The sequence below is a fragment of the Oncorhynchus kisutch genome, linkage group LG20 (genome assembly GCF_002021735.2).
Source record: "Oncorhynchus kisutch isolate 150728-3 linkage group LG20, Okis_V2, whole genome shotgun sequence".
Taxonomy (NCBI): Eukaryota; Metazoa; Chordata; class Actinopteri; order Salmoniformes; family Salmonidae; genus Oncorhynchus; species Oncorhynchus kisutch.
The window spans coordinates 38,214,598-38,240,670 of record NC_034193.2 but is presented as its reverse complement, the minus strand read 5'-3'; the positions used below and the strand labels follow the sequence as shown (position 1 = coordinate 38,240,670).

Below are 26,073 nucleotides of genomic sequence, written 5' to 3'. Positions count from 1 at the left end.
GGATATCTTCAACCACCAACTTACCATCCTGAGACAAGGCTGAGTATAGCCCACAAATCATTTAGCTTGTAATCATAATATGATTTGCCTGCTTAATTGCTTACACATAACTTAAAGCAGTCTGAAGTGTAAAAGTGTTTTCCATAACCCTGTGGCCCAGACGTCAGGACCTGACAGTCCTACCTTGACCTTGCTAAACTGATGAATTTCACTCTCTGTATGATGAAACATACAGAAATCTCAAAAAGACTCACTGTTCTCATTGTTCAAATGGCATTTAGTAGTGATATAATGCTCTATAAAAGTTTAATTCAATATTAAATCAACTATAACCCCTTAAAGGTAACCTTATTGCAAAGTGTTACCGGAACTGGGTATATAATAGCATTCTAATTGGATAAGCACCTATTGGAATGGGAATAAAATGACCTTCTTGTGTATCGACTGGCAAATGTTTTAATTTCTGCACATGCTCACAGTGAATTCTTCAGACGTGTTAGTGGTGTGCCAAGTACAAACATGGAGACACAGTATAACTGGGAACACTAAATACATACAACCCGCATGGACCTTCAGTGTTTGGAATTCTTGAAACACAGTTTCCCCTAGCTAGAGCAGCCCTCCACCACCTAAAATGATTTGCCCTCCATTGGCTTCAATTTGTAATTTTTATCCCAGCTGCCCTAGATGTTGCTTCGAGGGCTTTTGCATCCCGCCTAAGGAAGAAACTAATATAGGGGAAAAACTGGGTATACAGTTCTCATGGTCCAACTTTGGGAATCGTCTGAAAGTTGTAAAACTGGCCACTGGCCATCGACATCAGCTTAGGAATTAAAACGTAACGTAGGTCACTGTCTTTTGACCACTAAAATAGGTCACACAATAAAAAGACAGAAGTCAAATTTGTCCCTCGTCAAGTCAGCACAGGAAATGTCAAATCAATTGTAGTGCAGAGTAAGCAGCCCTGCCAGGATGCATAGTTGGGCTTTCCTCTCCCTCTGTCAGTTACAACTGTCAGCCCAACCACTTGCAGCTCCTTCAAATAGTTTTTGTAAATAAAGGAAAAAAGACATAAAAAATAATCCATTAAAATAGTTCATATGAGGGGGAGAAATGATCTTGAGTGTTTTTAACACCCCGCCTTTCCATTCTCAGGTCCGAAAAAGTGTGTTGACTAACCACCCTTGCATTGTTTCTTTTGTTCTCCTTTGTTGGGTGCTCTTCCTTTCTCCCCTATCCGCTTCTCCCCTTGTTGATGGCAAACTATTGCGGCGGCCATCTTGGTTTTCCAGGTCTCAGAGGTGTGAGGAAGTGGAGAAGCAAAGCTTGAGGGTGTAAGGGTTGGAACCATCTGCAGATGGAAAGACAGAATAGGAAGAAGCGATGAGGAGAGGGTAAAAAATACATGACTTGCACACATGTTTAACTCTATACATTTACTTTGAGGGGTGTGTGTGTGTGTGTGTGTGTGTGTGTGTGTGTGTGTGTGTGTGTGTGTATGAACATTTGCTCTAAATAATCATGTGTTGACACTAGAGTCAGTTTGAGCAATGCCCTGGTGGGATATTTCATGAAGCAGAGGCAGTAAGTTAGCCAGCGAAAGATTCTGAAAGATTCACTCCATATAAAAGGACAACTTATTAAGTGTTACAGAGTGTTTTTTTTAAAAGAGAAATGATCAATGAGTTATCTGGCTAACTTTGATAAACACTTTCCTAGATCACAGGGGAGGTAGCCTGCAGGTATCATTGTTTACTACTTGTTATAAGCATTCACAAGCCTTTATAATGTCTTATAATAATGCTTATAATATGTCATGTCTCTTTATGTATCAACATTTCAACTGAATCCCTGGTATTTACTAGTCAGGATCATGTTTCAAGAATCAAGTTTTAATGGCACATGCACAAGTACAATGAAGCATACTATATACAGGAAATATTTAAAAAGTCAGTTCCAATACCATATTTACATGTGCAGGGATACTGGAGTGATGGAGGTAGATATGTATAGGGGTAAGGTGACTAGGCAACAGGATATAAGATAAACAGAGTAGCAGCAGCTTGCATGTGAGTAGGTGTGCGGGTGTGCAGAGACAGTATAAATGTATTTGAATATTATGTGTGAGTGAGCAAATGATGGAGTGAGTGTTTGTGTGTGTGTTGTGTTGCCTCAAGGGGTTACTCCTTATATTCTGTATTCAGACTTTTTTCAGCTAACTGGGACCTTAGGCCTGCCACCCACAAAGAGACTATGGCCTGAGGCCTCTGTATGAAAGCCATTATTATTAGGGAAAACAAAGCTTTCTCTTGCAATGTTCCTCCTCTGCCACAAAAACAAATAATGAAAGTACATAATGGAGGTGTTTGGGGGGGGGGGGTTCCATTTTTGTTTTGTCAATTGGCTTTTGTTTGTGTTGTCAGCCAGTGTGAAGGTGAATAACTGCTGTGTAGGGGAGGAACACAAGGGATGAATAAAACAAACATGTATTTAACTTGTATTGTAGTCGATAAATAGAGAAAGTGAACAAATCTGGCATTGTCCGGACGTATATTTGCATCTCACAAGAGAGAGCCACACCTTCACCGTGGCAATCTCCAGGATGAAACGTTTCCACAGACGTCCTGGGGTCACTGATACCAGGAGAGGAGTGACAACTGTTACTGTGTGAATTAAATTGTAGTGTTTGGTTTGTTTCAAGAGCTTATAAAGAGCTGCCCATTTTGATAAGTCTTGTTGCATTTGATGTTTTCTGTATTTTTAAAGTAACTGGACGGCTCCCGAGTGGCGCAGAGGTCTAAAGGCACTGTATCTCAGTGCTAGAGGTGTCACTACAGACCCTGGTTTGATTCCAGGCTGTATCAAAACCGGCTGTGATTAGGAGTCCAATAGGGCGGCGCACAATTGGCCCAGCGTCGTCCGGGTTAGGGTTTGGCCGGGGTAGGCCGTCATTGTAAGTAAGAACTTGTTCTTAACTGACTTGCCTTGTGGTTAAATAAATAAAGGAGACAACATTTTTTATATTGGGTTGATGGGTTATCAGGCACTGTCACGCCCTGGTCTTAGTATTTAGTATTTTCTTTATTATTTTGATCAGGCCAGGGTGTGACATGGGTTTATTATGTGGTGTGTTTTGTCTTGTTTTTTTTGTAGGTATTGGGATTGTGGTATAGTGGGGTTGTCTAGAAAAGTCTATGGTGGCCTGGAGTGGTTCTCAATCAGAGGCAGGTGTTTATCGTTGTCTCTGATTGGGAACCATATTTAGGCAGCCATATTCTTTGAGTGTTTCGTGGGTGATTGTTCCTGTTTCTGTGTTTGTTGTCACAAGATAGGCTCAGTCACTTTGGTTTTTCTTTTTTCCTTGTTTTGGAAGAGAAGAGAACGTGAGCTGGTGCAAAAAAAAAAAAAGAGATGGTGCAAAATCCATCAACACGGTCGGTCCCTGGGATTGGGCTGGGATTGGGCTGGCCAACACGATTCTGTTTGCTTGGAAGGAAAAGGAGTTGGAGCCTTTAGGACGGGAAACTTTTGGAAGGACTATATTGATGGGGATTCTAAAGCTGACGGTGAAGGACGTGTTTTGTTTCCAAGGCAACTCGTTGGAGGGAGCATACGACGTGGCACTACATACAGAGGAGAAACACGATGATATCCTGAGAAGGGCAAGAGCAGTGGGTGGTGAGAGGCCGATGAGTCACTATGAAATAACAAGCCTGGCGAGGAACAACTTTAGGGTTGTAACTATCAACATTTACAACCCATACGTTAAGGACGAAGAGGTGAGGGCCTTTCTGGGGAGATACATGGATAACGTCTCCTCAGCAAGGCACCTCAAAGACTCCCTTGGGTTTTGGAATGGGAGGAGAGGCTTCCAGGCCCTCCTCAGGGAGGACCCAAAGGGACATGGTGGCTACCTCCATCCTCCTGCTATGTTCTCCTTGGGGGCTGACAGGGGGACGTTGTTTTATGCACGTCAGCCTCCATTTTGCAGGCGCTGTATGGCCTATGGCCACATCTTCGCCTCGTGCAGCGCAAGAAAATGCAGATTTTGTGGATCTGGGGAGCACGAGGCGAAGGATTGTGACGAGCCTAAGGCGTGCCACAGGTGTGGCTCGTTAGCACACCTGTGGCGGGGGTGCCCGGCTCGTCAGAGGTCATACGCGTCTGGGGCTGGGGGGGGAGCAGGAGCGGGGGATGGGGGAAGAAGAGGAGGGGAAGGAAGAATGCCTTATGACCAGAGTACAGGTCCAGAGGGGAGGGTCGCAAGGAAGGAGGAGGAGCAAGAAGCGGCGGATGGAAGAGAGAAGGAAACGGAAGGCACGGGAGTAGGAGAACCAGGAAAAGCGGCGGAAGAAGGCAACCGAGTGGAGGAGCATGAGAGAGAAGAAAGCGAGGGAGGAGTGGTGGAGAAGGTGGAAGAGCAAGTGGAGTGGGGGGAAAGTGCCCTGGTGGAAGAGATGAGGGGTATGGTGGAGGAACTGGCGGGGGGGGGGGGGGGGGTGGTATCTCTCCACTGCCGCCATCACCAAAGAAGAGAATGAAGAGGAGGGTGCGATTGGCCGACAGTGAGAGGGAGGGGATGGTCAAGAGAGTGATGGGGGTGGGAGAAACCTCTGGCTTGCTGCTGGTTTCCCCAGGCCCTCAACTTCAGCTGCAGCACTGGGGAGGGGGAGGAGTGTGGGGGTAGACAGGGCAGGGCACCCCAGAGCCAAACACTATTCCTGCATCCTGGGTTGGTGAGATGGAGGAAGAGGGGGGGATGTTGGGAGTACGGATGGTGTTCCCACCGGTAGATATGGAGCAGGGGAGCATCGGGTGAGTCTCCTGTTTTTGTTTTTTTCTGTCTGGGTTTAGTATTTGAGTGTATTACACGTTTTTATTTTATTCTTTCATGGGGTCTAATTTTACTTTTTTTAGTTTAAATTAAGGGGTTTAAGGGATTTTGTTAAGAGGATGGTGGTTTTTAGTTATTTGGAGGGTGTGGGGTTTGATTTTAGTTTTTTACAGGAGGTTCACCTGAGGGATGGAGGGGATGTTAGTAGGTAAGTGGGATGTGGGACAAGGGAGTGGGACAAAGGGGAGTCGGTTTGGGGTATTGGGGGGGTGCACTCATCGGGGGTAGGGATTTTGTGTGGGCACAGGGAGGTAAAAGTAGAGGGTTCTTTTGTGGTGATGCAGGGGAGGGTTATAGGGGTGGATGTCACGATAAGGGATTGTACATTTAGATTAGTGGTGGTGTATGGGCCACAGGTGGTGGCAGACAGGAGGGAGATGGTGGACTGTCTGACGCCCCTGTGTGTCACAAATAGGAAATTAGTGATAGGGGGGATTTTAATACAGATTTAGGAATAGGGGGGGATAGCAGTGTAGGCGCCATCACCGGGCTAATGGCTTGCCATGGTCTGGTTGATGGTGGCCTGCACACTACTCCGAAAATGGCCGGTCCTACATGGCGCAACTCCAGGGGGGTTGAGCGGAGGCTCGACTATATTTTTGTACCCAGGTCTTTGGGTAAGTTGTCTGGGCGGCTGTTGCCTGTTTTCTTTTCGGATCACGACGGGGTGCTCCTGCAGGTGGGGTCGCCAGTCTGCCTCTTTGGTAGGGGGTACTGGAAGTTAGATTGGGATGTGCTAGAGGAGCAGGCTTTTGTTGACAGGTTTTTTGGTTTCTTTTGGAGGCTTCAAGGCCTCCGGTCCATGTGCGAGGGGGTGTTAGAGTGGTGGGAATTAGTTAAGGTGAGGATTAGGGCTTTTATAATAGGGTATTGCAAGAGGGAAAAAAGGGAGGAGAGGAGGGAGGTGGATCGTATCCAAAGGTTAATTGAACTCGAGTACGAGGCAGGCAACCTCGGCGGGTCGTTTGACTGGGCGAGATCCGCAACCCTAAAGGCGCAGCTCAGGGAGTTGCAGGAGCGGAAGGCTCGAGCTTTCCTGGAGCGTACGCATAGTGGCTTTCTAGAACACAATGAGACTTGTTCTGCTATGTTCTTTAAGTCGGTTAGGGCCAGACAGAGTAGGAAGGTAATGCATGGCGTTAGGGAAGAAAATGGTAGTATAGTTAGAGAACCAGAGGATATGGTCAGGGTGACAACTGATCATTTCCAAGGTTTATTTAAGGAAAGGGAAATAGATGTAGAGCAGGGAAATGTGTTTTTAGAACACTTGTCCAGGCGGTTGCCGGAGGACATTAGGAGGCCCAGATCTCACTAGAAGAGGTTGAGAGCGCTCTTAGGAGGATGGGAAAAGGGAAGGTGCCTGGGATGGATGGGCTGCCGGCTGAGTTTTATCTCAAGTTTTGGGGTATACTTGGACCAGTGGTCCTCAAAGTCTTGAAGGCCATCCTTGAGACCGGGGTCCCGGGGGGATCAATGGCTGTTGGTGTGCTGTCACTTTTATATAAGAAGGGGGAAGTAACAGACCTTGGCAACTGGCGGCCGTTGACCATGCTGTGTGTAGATTACAAGCTACTTGCAAAGGTTTTAGCAGACCGGTTGCGCACAGCCCTTCCCTACGTCGTCCATGAGGATCAGACGTGCGGGGTAGAGGGCCGCTCTATTAGATGGAACCTACAGTTAATCAGGGACTCCACCGCTTGGGTTGAAGATAGAGGACTGCCTTTAATGGTAGCAGCGCTAGATCAGGCGAAAGCCTTTGATCGCGTGAATAGATCCTTTTTATTCAGAGTGTTAGGTCGATTAGGATTTGGGGAGAAGTTCATAGGATGGATTCGTACATTATATGTCGGAGCGGGGTGCCGAGTTAGTGTAAATAGTCACTTGGGTGATGTTTTTGACCTCTCGTCTGGGGTCAGGCAGGGGTGCCCACTCTCGGCTCTCCTCTTCGTTCTGTACATGGAGCCTCTGGGGGCTGCCATTAGGGCAGACACAGGGGTGGAAGGCTTGTTGATCCCTGGAAGTGGTGGGCTGCGTGTTAAGATGACGAGGTACGCCAATGGACTCGTGCCTGACAAGGTCCCTTGCCATCTTTGGGGATTTCACCCGAGCGTCGGGAGCGGTTCTGAACCATGCAAAGTCTTCCGTCAAGTTTTTCGGAAGATGGCGCGGTAGAACGGATGTGCCCGGGGGGGGTTCTCTCTCTGTGAGGGGGCCCTGAGGATTCTCGGGGTCCATTTTGAGACCTCCAGCTCAGCAACGCTAAACTGGAACATGCGTATCGCAGTGGTACAGAGGAAGCTAGCAATGTGGCTAGGTATTTGTCTTTTATGGGCAAAGTCCTGGTCCTAAAGGTGGATGTTTTGCCGTCTCTTTTGTATTTGGCATACATCTACCCATTGCCGGCTTGTCTGAGGAGGCCTCTAGTGAGGCTTGTGTTTCAGTTCATGTGGAGTGGCAGGTGCGAGTGGGTCGACCAGGGCACGCATGCTCTGTCCCATCGGGGAGGGAGGTAGGGGGGGTAACCACATTTCCCCCTCAAGCTGGACGCAATTTTTGTTTCTTTCTTGTTAACGGAGCTTGCTCATCCAGTGATACACCCGTCCGGTTACCTCCTGCGGGTGTTCTTCTCGTATCAGGCGAGAAGCGTAATGGTGTGGTCTAACACGGGTCCTCGGGCGGAACAGCTGCCGTGGCACTTTGGTCATGCGGCCAAGTGGCTGCGTGCGCACCCTGAGGTTGAAGTTGCCCGAGTAGGTTTAGATCACAGGCACCTGTACGAGGAGGTCAGAAAGGCAGGGAGTCCGGCGCCTGTAGTGGGCATCTCGGAAGTGGTCTGGGAGGGAGTGCAGGCGCGGGGTCTGGACAACAGGCTCAAGGACCTGAATTGGTTGAGCCTCCATAAGTGCTTGCCGGTACGTTCCATCATGAGTCCATCATGAGTCTCATGAGTCTCTTTAAACGGGGGCTGTGGGAAGCCAGGCAGAACATGGTGAAGACAGGGAGAGATTGGGGGGTGGAAGGGATAGTGAGGAGGGTGGAAGGAGATTTGAGGGGGAATATGAAGAGGGAGGAGAGGAAGTGGGGGCAGCATGCTGCTCGGGAGAGGTGGAAGGGGGGTTTAGGGCTGGGTGTCATTTAGATTTGTAAGGGGATAGATTAGGGACGGGGAGATAGGGAAAGATAGTTTGTAGGGTGACGGGGAGGGAAGATGCTCCCCTGAGGTTTTGTTTGGGGTTTTTGTTTAGTTAAATTAAAATACCATTATTGGAGTATGTATGAAAATTATGAGTTGTAAAGAATGAATGGTATTGAAGGTAATAAAAAAACAATTATTATATAAGGCTGTTTAGGTTTTCACGGTACGTTTATTGTTTGTATTGTTCGTGTTTATTTTTTAAAAATTAAACATGAATCGAAATAACCACGCTGCATTTTGGTCCTCCTCCCCTTCGACGGAAGAAAACCGTAACAGAATCACCCACCACAAAAGGACCAAGCGGCGTAGTGACAGGCAGCGACAGCAGGAGCAACAAAGTCTGGATTATACGACTTGGGAGGAAATAGACAGGTGGGCGGTTGATCCAGGGAGAGTGCCGGAGCCCGCCTGGGATTCGCTGGAGCAGTGCGAGGAGGGTTATAGGAGAATGGAGAGTCAGCCCCAAACATTTCTTGGGGGGGAGGCACAGGGAGAGTGTGGAAGAGTCAGGAGTCAGACCTGAGCCAACTCCCCCCGTTTATCGTAAGGAGCCAAGGAGGAAACCAGAACCAGAGCTGGTGTTGGAGGTGAGCGAAGCAGAGACTATGAAGGAGTTAATGGGGAAATTGGAGGAGAGAGTTATGAGGGAGTTGCTGTGTTGGTGCATGAGGCACGGAATTGAGGCATGAGGCACGGAGCTGCCAGTCTGCAAGGAGCAGCCAGAGCTGCCAGTCTGCAAGGAGCAGCCAAAGCTGCCAGTCTGCAAGGAGCTGCCAGTCTGCAAGGAGCAGCCAGGATCCGCCATTCAGCCAGGATCCGCCATTCAGCCAGGATCCGCCAGTCAGCCAGGATCCGCCAGTCAGCCAGGATCCGTCAGTCAGCCAGGATCTGCCAGAGCCGCCAGTCAGCCAGGATCTGCCAGTCAGCCAGGATCTGCCAGAACCGCCAGTCAGCCAGGATCTGCCAGTGCCATTAAACTGCCTGAGCTTCGTCTCAGTGCCGAGCTTCCTCTCAGTGCCGAGCTTCCTCTCAGTGCCGAGCTGCCCCTCAGTCCCGAGCTGCCCCTCAGTGAGGATTACTAGGCCAAGGCCGGCGGAGAGGGTCGCCAATCTAAGGATGCGATGCAGGCGGACTGAGACTTTGCTGGAGTGGGGTCCACGTCCCGAACCGGAGCCGACACCGTGGACAGACTCCAACCCGGACCCTCCCCTATGGGTTTAGGTGTGCGGCCGGGAGTCCGCACCTTGGGGGGGGGGGGGACTGTCACGCCCTGGTCTTAGTATTTTGTGATTGGTCAAAATACCAATTAGTGTCTAAACACAGCCTTAGATGTGGCCTACAGTATCAGAATTAATGTTAACATATACATTTCAACTATCTTATACTTTTTGTGGGGGGGGGTTCTATGCAATCAGACTGTGCTAGTCAGCTATTGATTATTAACATTATGCTTAGGTAGTATAGTTGTTTTGTTAACTGATAAGGGGGGGGGGGGTCCCCACTAAGCTAAGTTATATGGAATTGTCATACCAAGGATCATTTAGCTATTTGATTTATGATTTTAGGACCCCTTCATGTCTAATTGTTTTTTGAGGCCTTACTGCTTTTGCTATTTTAAAATATATATTTAACCTCTTATTTTTGGCACTAAAAAGTTTAAGCCCTGTCTAAACTGGGGGGGTTCTACTAAGCTATATGTATTCGTTTTAAGAAGGTCATACCAAGAATCATTTAGCTATTGATTTAGTATTTTATGACCCCTTGAAGTATCCCAAATAAATATTTCTATATATAATAGATAACTATTTTGGGCCATAATGCCCATTCAAACGTATTTATTAACAGATTCACTACATGGAACAACAGACAGTCCCCCCCCCAAAATATAAAAATAATGTTTTTTTCTAAAATGTCTCTCCTACATCTGAAAGATGTAATATCAGGAAACATTTATTTTTATTTTGACATGTATTTAACCCCATATTTTTGGCATTAAACAGTCTCCATATACAGTACTTGTCACACCCTGATCTGTTTCACCTGTCCTCGTTATTGTCTCCACCCCCTCCAGGTGTCGCTTGTTTTCCCCAGTGTATTTCTCCCTGTGTTTCCTGTCTCTCTGTGCCAGTGTATGTATCCCTGTGTTTCCTGTCTCTCTGTGCCACTGTATTTATCCCTGTGTTTCCTGTCTCTCTGTGCCAGTTCATCTTGTATGTCCAAGTCAACCAGCGTGTTTTCCCCCAGCGCCTGCCTTTTCTATTCTCTTTTTTCTAGTCCTCCTCGTTTTGACCCTGGCCTGTTATGGACTCTGTACCCGCCTACCTGACCATTCTGCCTGTCTTGACCTCGAGCCTGATTTTCGCAGGGGGGTGCGGACATCAACCTTATTATTTATTTTTTGGGTGGATAGTTGCAGTCAGAACCATGTTAAATGTCTCGAAGATGTCACTTAAAAGAGACAGAGGAGGTGGCATGGGTTTTCTAGAGGTTTTCTAGGGCTGCAGTCTCTGGCACACATGTGGTGTTGGCATAGGTTTGAATCCAACCTACTGCCTTGTGACCCATTCTCTTTCTATCATTCTCTCATCATCTCTCGCTCTTTTTTTCTGTTATTGAAGCAAGCATTCTGATGTCATTCTCTCTAGAGCAGGACACAGTACTTACTTGGAATTCTGATCTGGTGGTGGTTGAGGACTGTTAGAACCTCCACAGCATGTGTCTTGTTGTCAAATTCGAATAAGCCTGAGATAGTTTTGGAGCTGGCTAGAAGGGAGTGGGAAAGCATTTTGAAAGCATTTAGAAACATTTATAGGAAAATCATTCATAATGGTCTATTCATATCAGTCATAGTAGAATAATATTGATCTATTTACATTATTCCTTATTAATTACATTTATAATCTAGGTGCCTAGCTGTTGCTGACACATTATTTAGAAACAGAGCTGAATGTCTATGACTAGTACCTCTACTGAATTGACTCATGTTATATAATGTCCATTTAGTCCAACATAATGAATGAAATGAGCACTTACGTTTTGCATCAAAGACTTTGAACTTGATGAAACCGGGAACATCATGCTCTGTACATAACTAAACATAAAGCACACAACAGAAAAGGTTCAGCTATTGCGTCAACATTGCTTCATTCAGTGTGTTGTATATATTATCCACTAGATGGCGATGTTATGATATGAATCTCAACACTGGACAAGAAATAGGCTTCTACAGGCCAGTGTTATTCAAACCTGGTCTTGGAGGGCCACTGGGCTATTGTCTGTCTGGTGCCAAATAACTTGACATATTGCAAAGATTTGAATGACTGTTTATTAAAATGTTAAGAACTATCTCCCCACTTGCTTGTGTCTTCTCTACCTTATAGGCAGGTGTCTCCTGCTACCCATTATCAGGGTCATCCAAACTTTTAATTCCACTATAGAAAGGGTTCAACCTCTCCTTACCCCCACCTCCCACCTCTCAAGACATCAGTCACCATTCCAGCCTAAACAGCCACCCCTTCCCCCCTTCCCTTCCCTTCCCTCCCCTCCACACCCACCCTCTGCAGCTCGTCCTCAGTGATGCAGGGCGGGACATTGTAGAAGTGCAGCACAGCGGCGGGCGGCTGGATGATGTTCTTGGACGCCTGGCCCACGCTGCTGAAGCGGTTGTTCCGGGTCATGGCAAAGTCCTTGTAGCTGCTGCTGCCGTCCTCCAGCTCAAACACTTGACTGGGGATGACCGCGTGCTGCTTGGACACACTGGAGGGATGGAAAGATCAAGGAAGGGAAGGAGGGAGGGATGAATAGATAGATATTTAGATGGGAGAAGAACACAGCTGCTAGATTTGCAGCCATAGATAATCTATATGTAATTCCATGTTTCCTCCTATAGTGGGTGAACAAAAAGGAAGCACATTCAATGGGGTTTATGCATTCATGAAGCCAAGGTACAGATAGGGACAGGAAGAGTAAACATTAAAAAAACCTGTCGTGACCCTCTAATAACAAATTGGCTCTCAAGGGCCGAGGGGATCGAGAGGTTAGGTATGTATCAGCTTAGTGCTGCGAGACTAACTCCCAACGGGTTGAAGGGGATTTATGAAATGCCCTTTAAGTTTTTCAATGCTATGCAGTCTCTCATTCAGAGGCCTAGAGATGGCTATGGCAGCGCCATTTTTAACATGCTATAATTATTCGGGCATTGTTTGTATTGTAACATGCTATACTATTTGGGGCATGGTTTATAGCATGCAATAGAAAAATATGTATTTCATGCCACGACATCCATCTCTTTCACAACATATAGCATGTTACAAATGCAGCAATGTCTTCAGATTGGGTATGCAGTCAGTAACTGGTGGACCGTCCGCCAACATAATCAAATGCTGTTTGAATTCCTTGCGGCGGGGTTGAATCCCAGCGGAGCTGAACGAAAGACTCATCTGGATCTAGCAGCTTAGGCAATTCATTATTCTGATGGATGGAGGCTGCCAATTCAATAGGACGACTCAACGCAACCCAAGCCTTTAAACAGCCAACGCTGTCGAGACGAATAAGGCCTTTGTGCACCTCCACTGTCCTTTTTTCCTAACGCTTTGAAGATTCCCAAAACCAAAACTTGCTAAGAAACAAATTGCTGATAATGATGACGGTAATAGCTTTCTCTTTCAAAGGATGGCCTCGCGTCCTCCTCTCTTCCTGCCTCCTTCTCAAAACGCATTTGAGGAGAAGATCCAAGGTGCTTTTGAGAAGGAGGCAAGGAGAGAGGACGTGAGGAATCGAGGAAAGATGAATGTCACGCTCATCAAGCTAGGGTTCAGGGGGTTGGGGTCAAAGGTGAAACATGTAGCCTCCTCACCAGACGTTGAGCCTCTTGCTGAACACCTTGATGCTGTTGAGGTGTGTGATGGCTCGGTCCACAGCATACTCATCTCCCATCTCTACCAGTGCGGTGCCCGGGACACTCTTCATAAACTTCACCTGGGGCGTAAATAAGACCGAATGGCATCACTGTGAATCCGTACAGACCTTCTGACTAGGTGACGCTGACCTTGGGTTAGTTTTGCATTACCCCTACTAATGTTTTCTCTTCGAGTACTACCCAGCACACTTGATTAACTAATCAACTAATCACTAAGCACACTTTTGTTTTTATCCACGTTAATACAGAGACCAAATGGAATAATTCTCACTCTAAAACATATTACAGGTCAAGGTTCAATTGAATCAAACTGGTAGGTACTCCCCTCACAGTGGTAGGTTGCTGGCAGTAATTCTGTAACCAAAGCTACAGCATAAAGATTGCCATGGCAACTTGATTGCATCCACCCCCTAGTCACACTAGCTGTCACTCTATTGCCCTCAGCCCTCTCATTTAAAGAGGCAATCCAGGATTGATACATCCATTTTATAACTTTGAAATTAATGATGTTTTTTTAATCGCAGTAGCTTTAGCTTTCATCTCGTGAGAAAACAGACGCTGACACTGACCTTCTCAATATTCCCATACAGGCAGAAGAGGTTGAAGATGCGGGTGCAGTTCATCTTGGCTGGGTGCAGGCCGCTCACCATGGCGACCGACGAGCTGGAGGCGTGGCCCATATAGGAGGAGGTCTGGGGCAGGGGGTAGGCAACCACCTCCTGGGCGTCATGGGGAGAGCTCCTCTTGTACCTGTTATTGCTGGGCAGGGGCAGCAGGGGGCAGTGTGACCCTGGAGAGTGGGAGAGAGAGAGAGAGAGTGAGAAGAGAGAATAAGACTGAGAGAAAGTGAGAAATAGAAAGGGGGATGAGGGTAGGGGGATAGAGAGAGAGATGGAGAGAGAGAGGGGGGCAGGAGAGAAAGAGAGAGAGATAGAAAGAGAGAGGCAGAGGGAGAGAGACAAAATATAGAGAAGGGAAGAGAGAGAAAGTAAGGGAGAGAAAGAAATAGAGTGAGAGAAAGAGTGTGTGAGAGAGGGAGAGACAGAGGGGGCAGAGAGAGACAGAGGGGGGCAGAGAGAGAGAGAGAGAGAGATAGAGAAAGAAAGAACAAGAAAAAGCTGTCACAGACATAGGATGACCTTATTGGGGATGGTTGAGATGACAGTGCAAACTTCCCCCCTCAGCTCCCAGCCCCCCATGAAGTAGGATAAACAATTCCAGCAGTACTAAAAAAGTCCTAGACCATTTTCTACACCACTGCACCCCGTTTCCCCTGCAGATCTGGCTAATTACCAAGTGCCTTCAAGAGCGGCCGCTCACATCACATCATTACGCTCTCTCCAAACTCCTGACACACATATACAGTGCCTTGCGAAAGTATTCGGCCCCCTTGAACTTTGCGACCTTTTGCCACATTTCAGGCTTCAAACATAAAGATATAAAACTGTATTTTTTTGTGAAGAATCAACAACAAGTGGGACACAATCATGAAGTGGAACGACATTTATTGGATATTTCAAACTTTTTTAACAAATCAAAAACTGAAAAATTGGGCGTGCAAAATTATTCAGCCCCTTTACTTTCAGTGCAGCAAACTCTCTCCAGAAGTTCAGTGAGGATCTCTGAATGATCCAATGTTGACCTAAATGACTAATGATGATAAATACAATCCACCTGTGTGTAATCAAGTCTCCGTATAAATGCACCTGCACTGTGATAGTCTCAGAGGTCCGTTAAAAGCGCAGAGAGCATCATGAAGAACAAGGAACACACCAGGCAGGTCCGAGATACTGTTGTGAAGAAGTTTAAAGCCGGATTTGGATACAAAAATATTTCCCAAGCTTTAAACATCCCAAGGAGCACTGTGCAAGCGATAATATTGAAATGGAAGGAGTATCAGACCACTGCAAATCTACCAAGACCTGGCCGTCCCTCTAAACTTTCAGCTCATACAAGGAGAAGACTGATCAGAGATGCAGCCAAGAGGCCCATGATCACTCTGGATGAACTGCAGAGATCTACAGCTGAGGTGGGAGACTCTGTCCATAGGACAACAATCAGTCGTATATTGCACAAATCTGGCCTTTATGGAAGAGTGGCAAGAAGAAAGCCATTTCTTAAAGATATCCATAAAAAGTGTCGTTTAAAGTTTGCCACAAGCCACCTGGGAGACACACCAAACATGTGGAAGAAGGTGCTCTGGTCAGATGAAACCAAAATTGAACTTTTTGGCGTAAAAGCAACACAGCACATCACCCTGAACACACCATCCCCACTGTCAAACATGGTGGTGGCAGCATCATGGTTTGGGCCTGCTTTTCTTCAGCAGGGACAGGGAAGATGGTTAAAATTGATGGGAAGATGGATGGAGCCAAATACAGGACCATTCTGGAAGAAAACCTGATGGAGTCTGCAAAAGACCTGAGACTGGGACGGAGATTTGTCTTCCAACAAGTCAATGATCCAAAACATAAAGCAAAATCTACAATGGAATGGTTCAAAAATAAACATATCCAGGTGTTAGAATGGCCAAGTCAAAGTCCAGACCTGAATCCAATTGAGAATCTGTGGAAAGAACTGAAAACTGCTGTTCACGAATGCTCTCCATCCAACCTCACTGAGCTCGAGCTGTTTTGCTAGGAGGAATGGGAAACTTTTCGAAATACTTTCGCAAGGCACTGTACACACTCACACACACCAATGACTGTATGACACACACACATATGTAGAGACCACCCCTTTCTCCCCTGTTTTTCCATCCATCCATCCAACCTCCACCACCTCCTTCAGATGTAAGTGTCTGTGGGTGTTGGAGCTTAATTACAGGATACCCAAAGCCCAGATGCACAATGACAGTCACATAGAGAGAGAGATGGATGGATGGATTAAGAGAGGGATGGGAAAGAAAATAGATACTGTAGACGTGGTGAGACAGATAGAATGATAGAGAGATTCTGAGAAAGAGATGATGAGTCAGAGAGGGATACAGAGAAAGGGAGATACTGGGAGAAAGAAAGGTGGAAGAAGAGAAAGATGAGGAGACTGAAAGAAAGGGATCGAGAGTGATGCTGAGAGAGGGAGTGAGAGACAGAGAAAGAGAGATGAGTCAGAATGAGAGGGATAAAGAGAGAGGGAGTGTGTGTGTGTGTGTGTGTGTGTGTGCTGGACACATTACATTTTTATGCTTATTTTGTCATGCTTTTTTTCTGATAAAAATGAAATAATTGCATCCAACGTGGAGCCCAGTTTCATAATTTTACCATATGTCCCAGCTGCTTGCCGTAGTTTTGAAGTAATCACGAAAAAAACAGGCCTTATTTTAGGGCATTTTTCACCCTGCCAGGTCCTATTGTTCTATTGAGCACCATGGCACCAACTCACCTTCCGAATGTTCTATTCCCGATTGTTGTGACGTAGAACAATATTGCCTATTGTTCTACGTCACAATGCCTGCTTTGCTATGGTTGGCAATGAGACCTGCCCACCTTGCTGATAGTTAAAATGTAAACAACAACAATAAATGACTCATGGAACTCTGAAGTCGTCCCATTGCTTCCTATAGGGAAATGTAGGTATGTATGTATATTTTGCCAAATATCTTGCAATGTGTATATTTAGATTTTGTCAAATTGGACACAATTTGAATCATGAGAATCTCCTCTTTCTAATTATGTAAGGCTGGGCAGCGTACTCCGTTGTCAACAAACGCTAGCTCTGAAATACCGTTTGCCCTTGAGCTCCTCCCATTGTTTTCCTATGGAGAGGCATGCTGGTATATTTTTCCAGAAATCTCACAATGTCCATATTTGGATTTTTTTCAAATCGGACACCATCTGATTCAGGATAATCTCCTCTTTCTAATTACATAAAGTTGGGAAGTGTCATCGATCGCTAGAACAGAAATAGTCAAAAGTTGCAATTTTTCCCAACTTCCTCATTACACAAACATAAGCACACTTGGCATCATCGAGGTGCGGATGTTTACTTTCTACCCAAGTTGTTATTTTTCAGAACAGATTGTTGTGGTAGAATACGGCAAAGCAGCTGGGACATTTTTTGGAGTCATTTAGGCAAAATGGAATTCCAAGCGTCACTCCAGTCAGAAGAGGCTCTGGGAACGTTCGATTCTCTTCATCTACTATATGCTCGCGCAAGTGTTCCAGCTTAGCCAACGTTCTTTTGCCATTTTCCAGCCTTGGGTGAATTTTGACTAATTTTATTGTCCAGCCTAGTGAGGGCAGGAGAGACATGAGACAAAAATAGAGAAAGAGCGAGGGAGGGAGGGGTAAAGAGAGGCAGCGAATGTGAGCGACACTGACCATAGCCGTTGTCGCTGTAGGAGGACGGATGCTCTCCCAGAATGGCCTGGCGTTGTCTCCCCTTCCCTCGCTCTGCAACACAGACAGAATACACAGTGTAAGGCAAATGTAAAGTGACAATGCCACCAGGTGCCAAATGCACATTCATCCACTCAACATGCATAGACACGCACAGATACACACACGGGGACTAACAGACACAGTCATGCACACATAGGACGAACACACACAAGACTAACACACAAGCACATATACACACCTACACATTGGCACATTTGCACGCCAGCCTAGGAATGACTGAAAGCCATAAAACCACACTACGCAAGCAGATTCGATTTAGTAACAGCAAATCTAGACACGTTTGGTAATTGGCATAACAACAAAACTATACACTTTTGGTTCAAATTTGGCCTTGTACTTCAAATGACACATTTCTCTTCCTTGGCTGACTGAGCTCGGGTGAATTTCAGAGGAACAATAAAACAGTGTTTTTTTTGGGGGGGGGGGAAGAGAGGTGTGTTAAAATGGCCGTTAAAATATCACAGTAACAGTTCAATGGCCTCAGGTGGAAACGTTGACTCAGGTGGAAACGTTGACTCAGGTGGAAACGTTGACTCAGGTGGAAACGTTGACTCAGGTGGAAACGTTGACTCAGGTGGAAACGTTGACTCAGGTGGAAACGTTGACTCAGGTGGAAACTGACCCAGATATGATGGAAAATGCATTGACATGAAAAAAAGGTATATTAATATTATATTAAGCACCCTTCTACCCTAATCCTCTTACTGTGCACCAGGAAAAGGACTAACAGAACAAAGACAAGCGTATTTTCAATCTTTTCCCCAATGCAGCTTACTGGCAGAGACGCAGACAAAACGCACTCTAGGTGCTGTCAAACTAAGACTGAAGCATATGCAATATATTTGTTTTTATGTAACGTATCCCAATGAAGTTACAGACTACTATATGGAGCATTGCTGGAAACAGCCTCTGTCATTGTTAGCCTGGTCCCAGATCTGTTTGTGCTGTATACCTCTATGGGACTTTGTCTGTACAGCACAAGCGGATATAGGACCAGGCTTTCTCACTGCATCCCTTCGTCATCAGACAAACGTCATCTAAACTAAAAGCATTCCTTAACATTTTAGTGGTGTTGGGAGAGTTGGGAGTATTTCAATGACATATGCACAACCATCAACTCAGTGAACCCTGTTACTCTGAGGAATTGAGAGAAGTGTGTGTGCCAAACTGTGTGTGCACTGTAGAGCATGCAAGTGTGTTCACATGGACGTGTCTTTCAGTGCAATGACTCAACCTGTCTTACATCATTTGAGCATCCTTTTTTACAAAGTCTAACTTCAACAATGCGAGAGAGAACTGGTGCTACTCACACAGACATAAATGGAAGGTGCGGCGCGGCGCTGAGTTAAAAGAACGCATGCCATCCTCTCGCCAGCTCCCGCGGGCCACGGGGGACCGAGCTCATGCAGAGCTAAGCTAATTGGTACAAAACGAGCAGTTAGGCAGGCAGGAACCGGTGGGATTGGTGGGTTGCCATATTTGTACAGAAACCACAAAGAAAGTGGAGAGGAGAAGGATTAACTGAGAGGAGAGGAGGAGTGACCTTGATGCTTGCACTGAGCCGACAGGTTCGCTATTCACCTGACAGAGTGGCAGAGAGAGAGAAAGAGAGAGGGGGGAGGAAGAGAGAGAGACTGTGGGAGAGAGTGAGGAGGGAAGAGAGAGAGAGAGAGAGAGGCCTCTGACAATGACGTCATCCCAGTAGTTGGGATAAATCTATCGAAATTGTATCTTACTTTACAGATAAGGGGTAAGAGATGTGTGGAACACACATGACGTGTCTCTCTCGTGTCTTAGCTAAATGTTTAATACGGCACGTCCCCTGCAGGTGTGAATACACTTCTAGACTTTACTTGTGTTTTGAGGCAATGTTCCTGAGTACCTTCGAGGCAATGTACTCAAAAGAACGAACAAGGGGTTTGAAAGACAACATCCATAAACTACTGTGTGATTCTGATGAGAAGAATTACATCTCTTTACACGCTGTCCTTCTCTATGTTCGTATAATAAGATACTGTATATACACCAAACAATTATTTTTGAAGAGCATCTGATATGTTAAGGGCCTCAAGTGCGAATATAGCATTTCAATTTCCCCAAAATGCAAGCTGATTAGGATTTAAATTTACCGTCTGCGACTCAAGAGGCTTGTGTGGTGCTGTTTTATTTTGATTTCTCTCTGCTTGCACTAAGGAGTTTCCAATTCATTATTATTCAGCCTTGTATCATGTTTATTTTCAGCCTCTTGCTATTTTTCTAGTTGCTTCTCTGTCTCCTTCCTCTGGTCAATAAAAACAATTGGAAGCTGACCACACATCTTCAGCTCCATGGCAAAAAGTCCTTGACGCTGTCAAAGTCAAACAGACCTTCAAATCCAATATACAGGCAAGGCGATCGATTGGAAAGCAGCCCTGGCTTGTGGGCGATAAGACACTGTTTACCCTCCATTTGTGGAGAGAGAATGGGAATCGGGACTGGCATGTCAATTACACTGTCCAACGGATGTTTAATCAAGCCCAAGTCACACAAGGCAGGCTTTCTGCTTGGTTAAAAACCATGCTCCCGTTTATATGAGTATAATTATGGGCTGTAGTCTATCTACAGCACCTCATATTGTTAAAGCAGCCCCAGTACATGAGAGCTTCAAATTCAGAGACCAAGAGCATTGTAATGTTATAATATTTGGTGTGGGGACAACGCTATTTTACAGTGCATTCGGAAAGTATTCAGACCCCTTCACTTTTTCCACATTTTGTTATGTTACAGCCTTATTCTGAAATTGATTAAATAATCAATCTACACACAATACCCCATTATGACAAAGAAAAAAACAGGTTTTTAGAACATTTTGCAAATGTATCCCCCTGGAAATATTCACATTTACATAAGTTTTCAGACTCTATACTCAGTACTTTGTTGAAGTACCTTTGGCAGCGATTACAGCCTGGTCTTCTTGGGTATGATGCTACATGCATGGCACACCTGTATTTGGGGAGTTTCCCCCATTCTTCTCTGCAGATCCTCTCAAGCTGTTAGGTTGGATGGGGAGCATCGCTGCACAGCTATTTTTAGGTCTCTCCAGAGATGTTTCATCGGGTTCAAGTCTGGGCTTTGGCTGGGCCTCAAGGACATCCAGAGACTTGTCCCAAAGCCACTCCTGCTTTGTCGTGGCTGTGTGCGTATGGTTGTTGTCCTGTTGGAAGGTGAATCTTCACCCCAGTCTGAGGTCCTGAGCGCTCTGGAGCAGGTTTTCACCAAGGATCTCTCTGTACTTTGCTCCATTCATCTTTCCCTCGATCCTGACTAGTCTCCCAGTCCCTACCGCTGAAAAACATCCCCACAGCATGAAGCTGCCACCAACATGCTTCATTGTAGGGATGGTGCCAGGTTTCCTCCAGATGTGACGCTTGGCATTCAGGACAAAGGGTTCAATCTTGGTTTCTTCAGACCAGAGGATCTTGTTTTTCATGGTCTGAGAGTCCTAGGTTCCTTTTGGAAAACCCCAAGTGGGCTGTCATGTGCCTTTTACTGAGAAGGGGCTTCCATCTGACCACTCTACCATAAAGGCCTGATTGGTGGAGTGCTGCGGAGATGGTTGTCCTTCTGGAACGTTCTCTCATCTCCACAAAGGAACTCTTGAGCTCTCTCAGAGTGACCATCGGGTCCTTTGTCACCTCCCTGACCAAGGCCCTTTCTCCCCGATTGCTCAGTTTGGCCGGGCGGCCAGCTATAGTCTTGGTGTTTCCAAACTTCTTCCATTTAAGAATGATGGAGGCCACTGTGTTCTTGGGGACCTTCAATGCTGCAGACATTTTTTGGTACCATTCCCTAGATCTGTGCCTTGACACAATCCTGTCTCTACCGGCAATTCCCTCGACCTCACGGCTTGGTTTTAGCTCTGACATGCACTGTCAACTGTGGGACCTTATATAGACAGGTGTCTGCCTCTCAAACCATGTCCAATCAATTAAATGTACCACAGGTGGACTCTAATCAAGTTGTCGAAACATCTCAAGGATGATCAATGGAAACAGGATGCACCTGAGCTCAATTTCGAGTCTCATAGCGAAGGGTCTGATTACTTATGTAAATAAAGTATTTCTGTTTCTAAAAACCTGTTTTTGCTTCGTCATTATGGGGTATTGTACGTAAAAAACGACTCTGAAAAAGAGGGAAACGAGGCGGTCTTCTGGTCAGACTCCGGAGACGGGCACACCGTGCACCACTCCCTAGCATTCTTCTTGCCAATGTCCAGTCTCTTGACAACAAGGTTGATGAAATCCGAGCATGGGTAGCATTCCAGAGGGACATCAGAGACTGTAACGTTCTTTGCTTCATGGAAACATGGCTCACTGGAGAGACACTATCCGAGGCGGTGCAACCAACGGGTTTCTCCACGCATCGCGCCGACAGAAGCAAACATCTTTCTGGTAAGAAGAGGGGCGGGGGCGTATGCCTTATGGCTAACGAGACATGGTGTGATGAAAGAAACATACAGGAACTCAAATCCTTCTGTTCACCTGATTTAGAATTCCTCACAATCAAATGTAGACTGCATTATCTACCAAGAGAATTCTCTTCGATTATAATCACAGCCGTATATATCCCCCCCCAAGCAGACACATCGATGGCTCTGAACGAACTTTATTTAACTCTTTGCAAACTGGAAACCATTTATCCGGAGGCTGCATTCATTGTAGCTGGGGACTTTAACAAGGCTAATCTGAAAACAAGACTCCCTAAATCTTATCAGCATATCGATTGCGCAACCAGGGGTGGAAAGACCTTGGATCATTGTTATTCTAACTTCCGCGACGCATATAAGGCCCTGCCCCGCCCCCCTTTCGGAAAAGCTGACCACGACTCCATTTTGTTGATCCCTGCCTACAGACAGAAACTAAAACAAGAGGCTCCCACGCTGAGGTCTGTCCAACGCTGGTCCGACCAAGCTGACTCCACACTCCAAGACTGCTTCCATCACGTGGACTGGGATATGTTTCGTATTGCGTCAGATAACAATATTGACGAATACGCTGATTCGGTGTGCGAGTTCATTAGAACGTGCGTTGAAGATGTCGTTCCCATAGCAACGATTAAAACATTCCCTAACCAGAAACCGTGGATTGATGGCAGCATTCTCGTGAAACTGAAAGCGCGAACCACTGCTTTTAATCAGGGCAAGGTGTCTGGTAACATGACCGAATACAAACAGTGCAGCTATTCCCTCCGCAAGGCTATCAAACAAGGTAAGCGTCAGTACAGAGACAAAGTAGAATCTCAATTCAACGGCTCAGACACAAGAGGCATGTGGCAGGGTCTACAGTCAATCACGGACTACAGGAAGAAATCCAGCCCAGTCACGGACCAGGATGTCTTGCTCCCAGGCAGACTAAATAACTTTTTTGCCCGCTTTGAGGACAATACAGTGCCACTGACACGGCCTGCCACGAAAACATGCGGTCTCTCCTTCACTGCAGCCGAGGTGAGTAAGACATTTAAACGTGTTAACCCTCGCAAGGCTGCAGGCCCAGACGGCATCCCCAGCCGCGCCCTCAGAGCATGCGCAGACCAGCTGGCCGGTGTGTTTACGGACATATTCAATCAATCCCTATACCAGTCTGCTGTTCCCACATGCTTCAAGAGGGCCACCATTGTTCCTGTTCCCAAGAAAGCTAAGGTAACTGAGCTAAACGACTACCGCCCCGTAGCACTCACTTCCGTCATCATGAAGTGCTTTGAGAGACTAGTCAAGGACCATATCACCTCCACCCTACCTGACACCCTAGACCCACTCCAATTTGCTTACCGCCCAAATAGGTCCACAGACGATGCAATCTCAACCACACTGCACACTGCCCTAACCCATCTGGACAAGAGGAATACCTATGTGAGAATGCTGTTCATCGACTACAGCTCGGCATTCAACACCATAGTACCCTCCAAGCTCGTCATCAAGCTCGAGACCCTGGGTCTCGACCCCGCCCTGTGCAACTGGGTACTGGACTTCCTGACGGGCCGCCCCCAGGTGGTGAGGGTAGGCAACAACATCTCCTCCCCACTGATCCTCAACACCGGGGCCCCACAAGGGTGCGTTCTGAGCCCTCTCCTGTACTCTCTGTTCACCCACGACTGCGTGGCCACGCACGCCTCCAACTCAATCATCAAGTTTGCGGACGACACAACAGTGGTAGGCTTGATTACCAACAACGACGAGACGGCCTACAGGGAGGAGGTGAGGGCCCTCGGAGTGTGGTGTCAGGAAAATAACCTCACACTCAACGTCAACAAAACTAAGGAGATGATTGTGGACTTCAGGAAACAGCAGAGGGAACACCCCCCTATCCACATCGATGGAACAGTAGTGGAGAGGGTAGCAAGTTTTAAGTTCCTCGGCATACACATCACAGACAAACTGAATTGGTCCACTCACATAGACAGCATCGTGAAGAAGGCGCAGCAGTGCCTCTTCAACCTCAGGAGGCTGAAGAAATTCGGCTTGTCACCAAAAGCACTCACAAACTTCTACAGATGCACAATCGAGAGCATCCTGGCGGGCTGTATCACCGCCTGGTACGGCAACTGCTCCGCCCTCAACCGTAAGGCTCTCCAGAGGGTAGTGAGGTCTGCACAACGCATCACCGGGGGCAAACTACCTGCCCTCCAGGACACCTACACCACCCGATGTTACAGGAAGGCCATAAAGATCATCAAGGACATCAACCACCCGAGCCACTGCCTGCCCCGCTATCATCCAGAAGGCGAGGTCAGTACAGGTGCATCAAAGCTGGGACCGAGAGACTGAAAAACAGCTTCTATCTCAAGGCCATCAGACTGTTAAACAGCCACCACTAACATTGAGTGGCTGCTGCCAACACACTGACACTGACACTGACTCAACTCCAGCCACTTTAATAATGGGAATTGATGGGAAATGATGTAAATATATCACTAGCCACTTTAAACAATGCTACCTTATATAATGTTACTTACCCTACATTATTCATCTCATATGCATACGTATATACTGTACTCTATATCATCGACTGCATCCTTATGTAATACATGTATCACTAGCCACTTTAACTATGCCACTTTGTTTACATACTCATCTCATATGTATATACTGTACTCGATACCATCTACTGTATCTTGCCTATGCTGCTCTGTACCATCACTCATTCATATATCCTTATGTACATATTCTTTATCCCCTTACACTGTGTATAAGACAGTAGTTTTGGAATTGTTAGTTAGATTACTTGTTGGTTATTACTGCATTGTCGGAACTAGAAGCACAAGCATTTCGCTACACTCGCATTAACATCTGCTAACCATGTGTATGTGACAAATAAAATTTGATTTGATTTGATTTGAAAATAGATAGATGACCAAATGAAAGATTAAAGGGGCGTGGAGGGGGGGGATTAGCAATAGCCCTTCATCGATGTTGCTTTATTCTCTGGGCCTACTCAGCACTGACAAATCCAAGGACATGAGCTTGCTCATTGTATTTCAATATTTTGTGTCAGCATTTGTACCATGCAATGTAGGTTACCATGGCCATGGCAAAGGGATGAATGTTTTAATTTTTCAAAGACTTGCTGCATTAGATAAAAACAGCCAATGTTTCCATAAAGATTTATTCAAGGACAGACTGATAGAAGTGGACGCATATTCATGGGTTGCACCTCCGTCACTCAGTCGCACCGTTGCCATTGTTATCAATGAACGTTCTACAGATGCTGCAGCATATTGATGTCTGATTGTTAATGCCCAGTCTTTCGGAACGGGGGCTAATGACTGTTTAATCAAATGTACATTATAGTGGCATGGAAATACGATGACATTGCTAAAGTAGACAAATCATTTGTAGAAAACAACTTTGCCATCATTGTCGTCAAGTTTGTTTTAGAGAGATGGCAATTTTGTCATCAGCTACAAAAATCTGCCAGAAATAGCTAGCAATGCTAATGTTAGCTAGCTAAAATATTAGTGCTCTCCCCTCAATCTAAAGTTATACTGTATCTAAAGTAAATCTGGCGACATCACAATGACGACAAAAGCTTGTCCTAAAAATGATTTGCCCCCTTTTGAAATGTCATTGGGTTTCAAAGCCACAGTAATGTACTTTAGACTAAATCTTCATCAGTGTCCATTGAGACTGCATTGAGTAGAACGCTTAGCTGGTCATCAGTCCTAAAAGGAACATTCAAAACAATATTGTGACGAAACATGCCACTCATGAATATATCTGATTTAATCTGTTTTCACAGATAATTGAATCCTTTCTTGACTATGAAAAGCCAACTGACATTTACTCCTGAGGTGTTAAACTATTGACCCTGTTGGTCATCTATGAACGTCTGGAAGAACGATCATGTACTGTTATAATCTCTTTGGAGTTTTAGGCTGGGTATCTGTACAGCACTTTGTGACATCAGCTGATGTAAAAAGGACTTTAGAAAATAAATGTGATTGATTGGTTGCAATAAAATATTGAATTAGAGCATGTATACCCAATCAGATGTCTCTCTTCCTAACTAAGTACGTAAACACATCTGCATGTAAGGTGCTTAAGGTGTAAGGTGGTTGTATTCGGTGCATGTGACTAATAACATTTGATATCTGGATAAGGTAAGGTTGGGGTTGGTGGATAAAATACCAT

The 26,073-nt window shown here is 45.9% G+C and overlaps 1 protein-coding gene across 1 annotated transcript in view; it reads right to left on the bottom strand.

The window, feature by feature from the left end:
- Window positions 1-436: 436 nt before the first annotated feature.
- Window positions 437-26,073, bottom strand: part of LOC109875535 (heterogeneous nuclear ribonucleoprotein L-like) — a 65,083-nt gene continuing 39,446 nt past the window's right edge. Inside the window, exons 7-13 of the mRNA XM_020467875.2 lie at window positions 17,328-17,399; window positions 13,578-13,798; window positions 12,946-13,067; window positions 11,645-11,846; window positions 11,124-11,181; window positions 10,755-10,853; window positions 437-1,351 (exon numbers count right to left, since the gene is read on the bottom strand). Of these exons, the coding sequence (XP_020323464.1) occupies window positions 1,296-1,351; window positions 10,755-10,853; window positions 11,124-11,181; window positions 11,645-11,846; window positions 12,946-13,067; window positions 13,578-13,798; window positions 17,328-17,399 (830 nt within the window). The 3' untranslated portion in view covers window positions 437-1,295. The remainder of the gene's footprint in view (window positions 1,352-10,754; window positions 10,854-11,123; window positions 11,182-11,644; window positions 11,847-12,945; window positions 13,068-13,577; window positions 13,799-17,327; window positions 17,400-26,073) is intronic.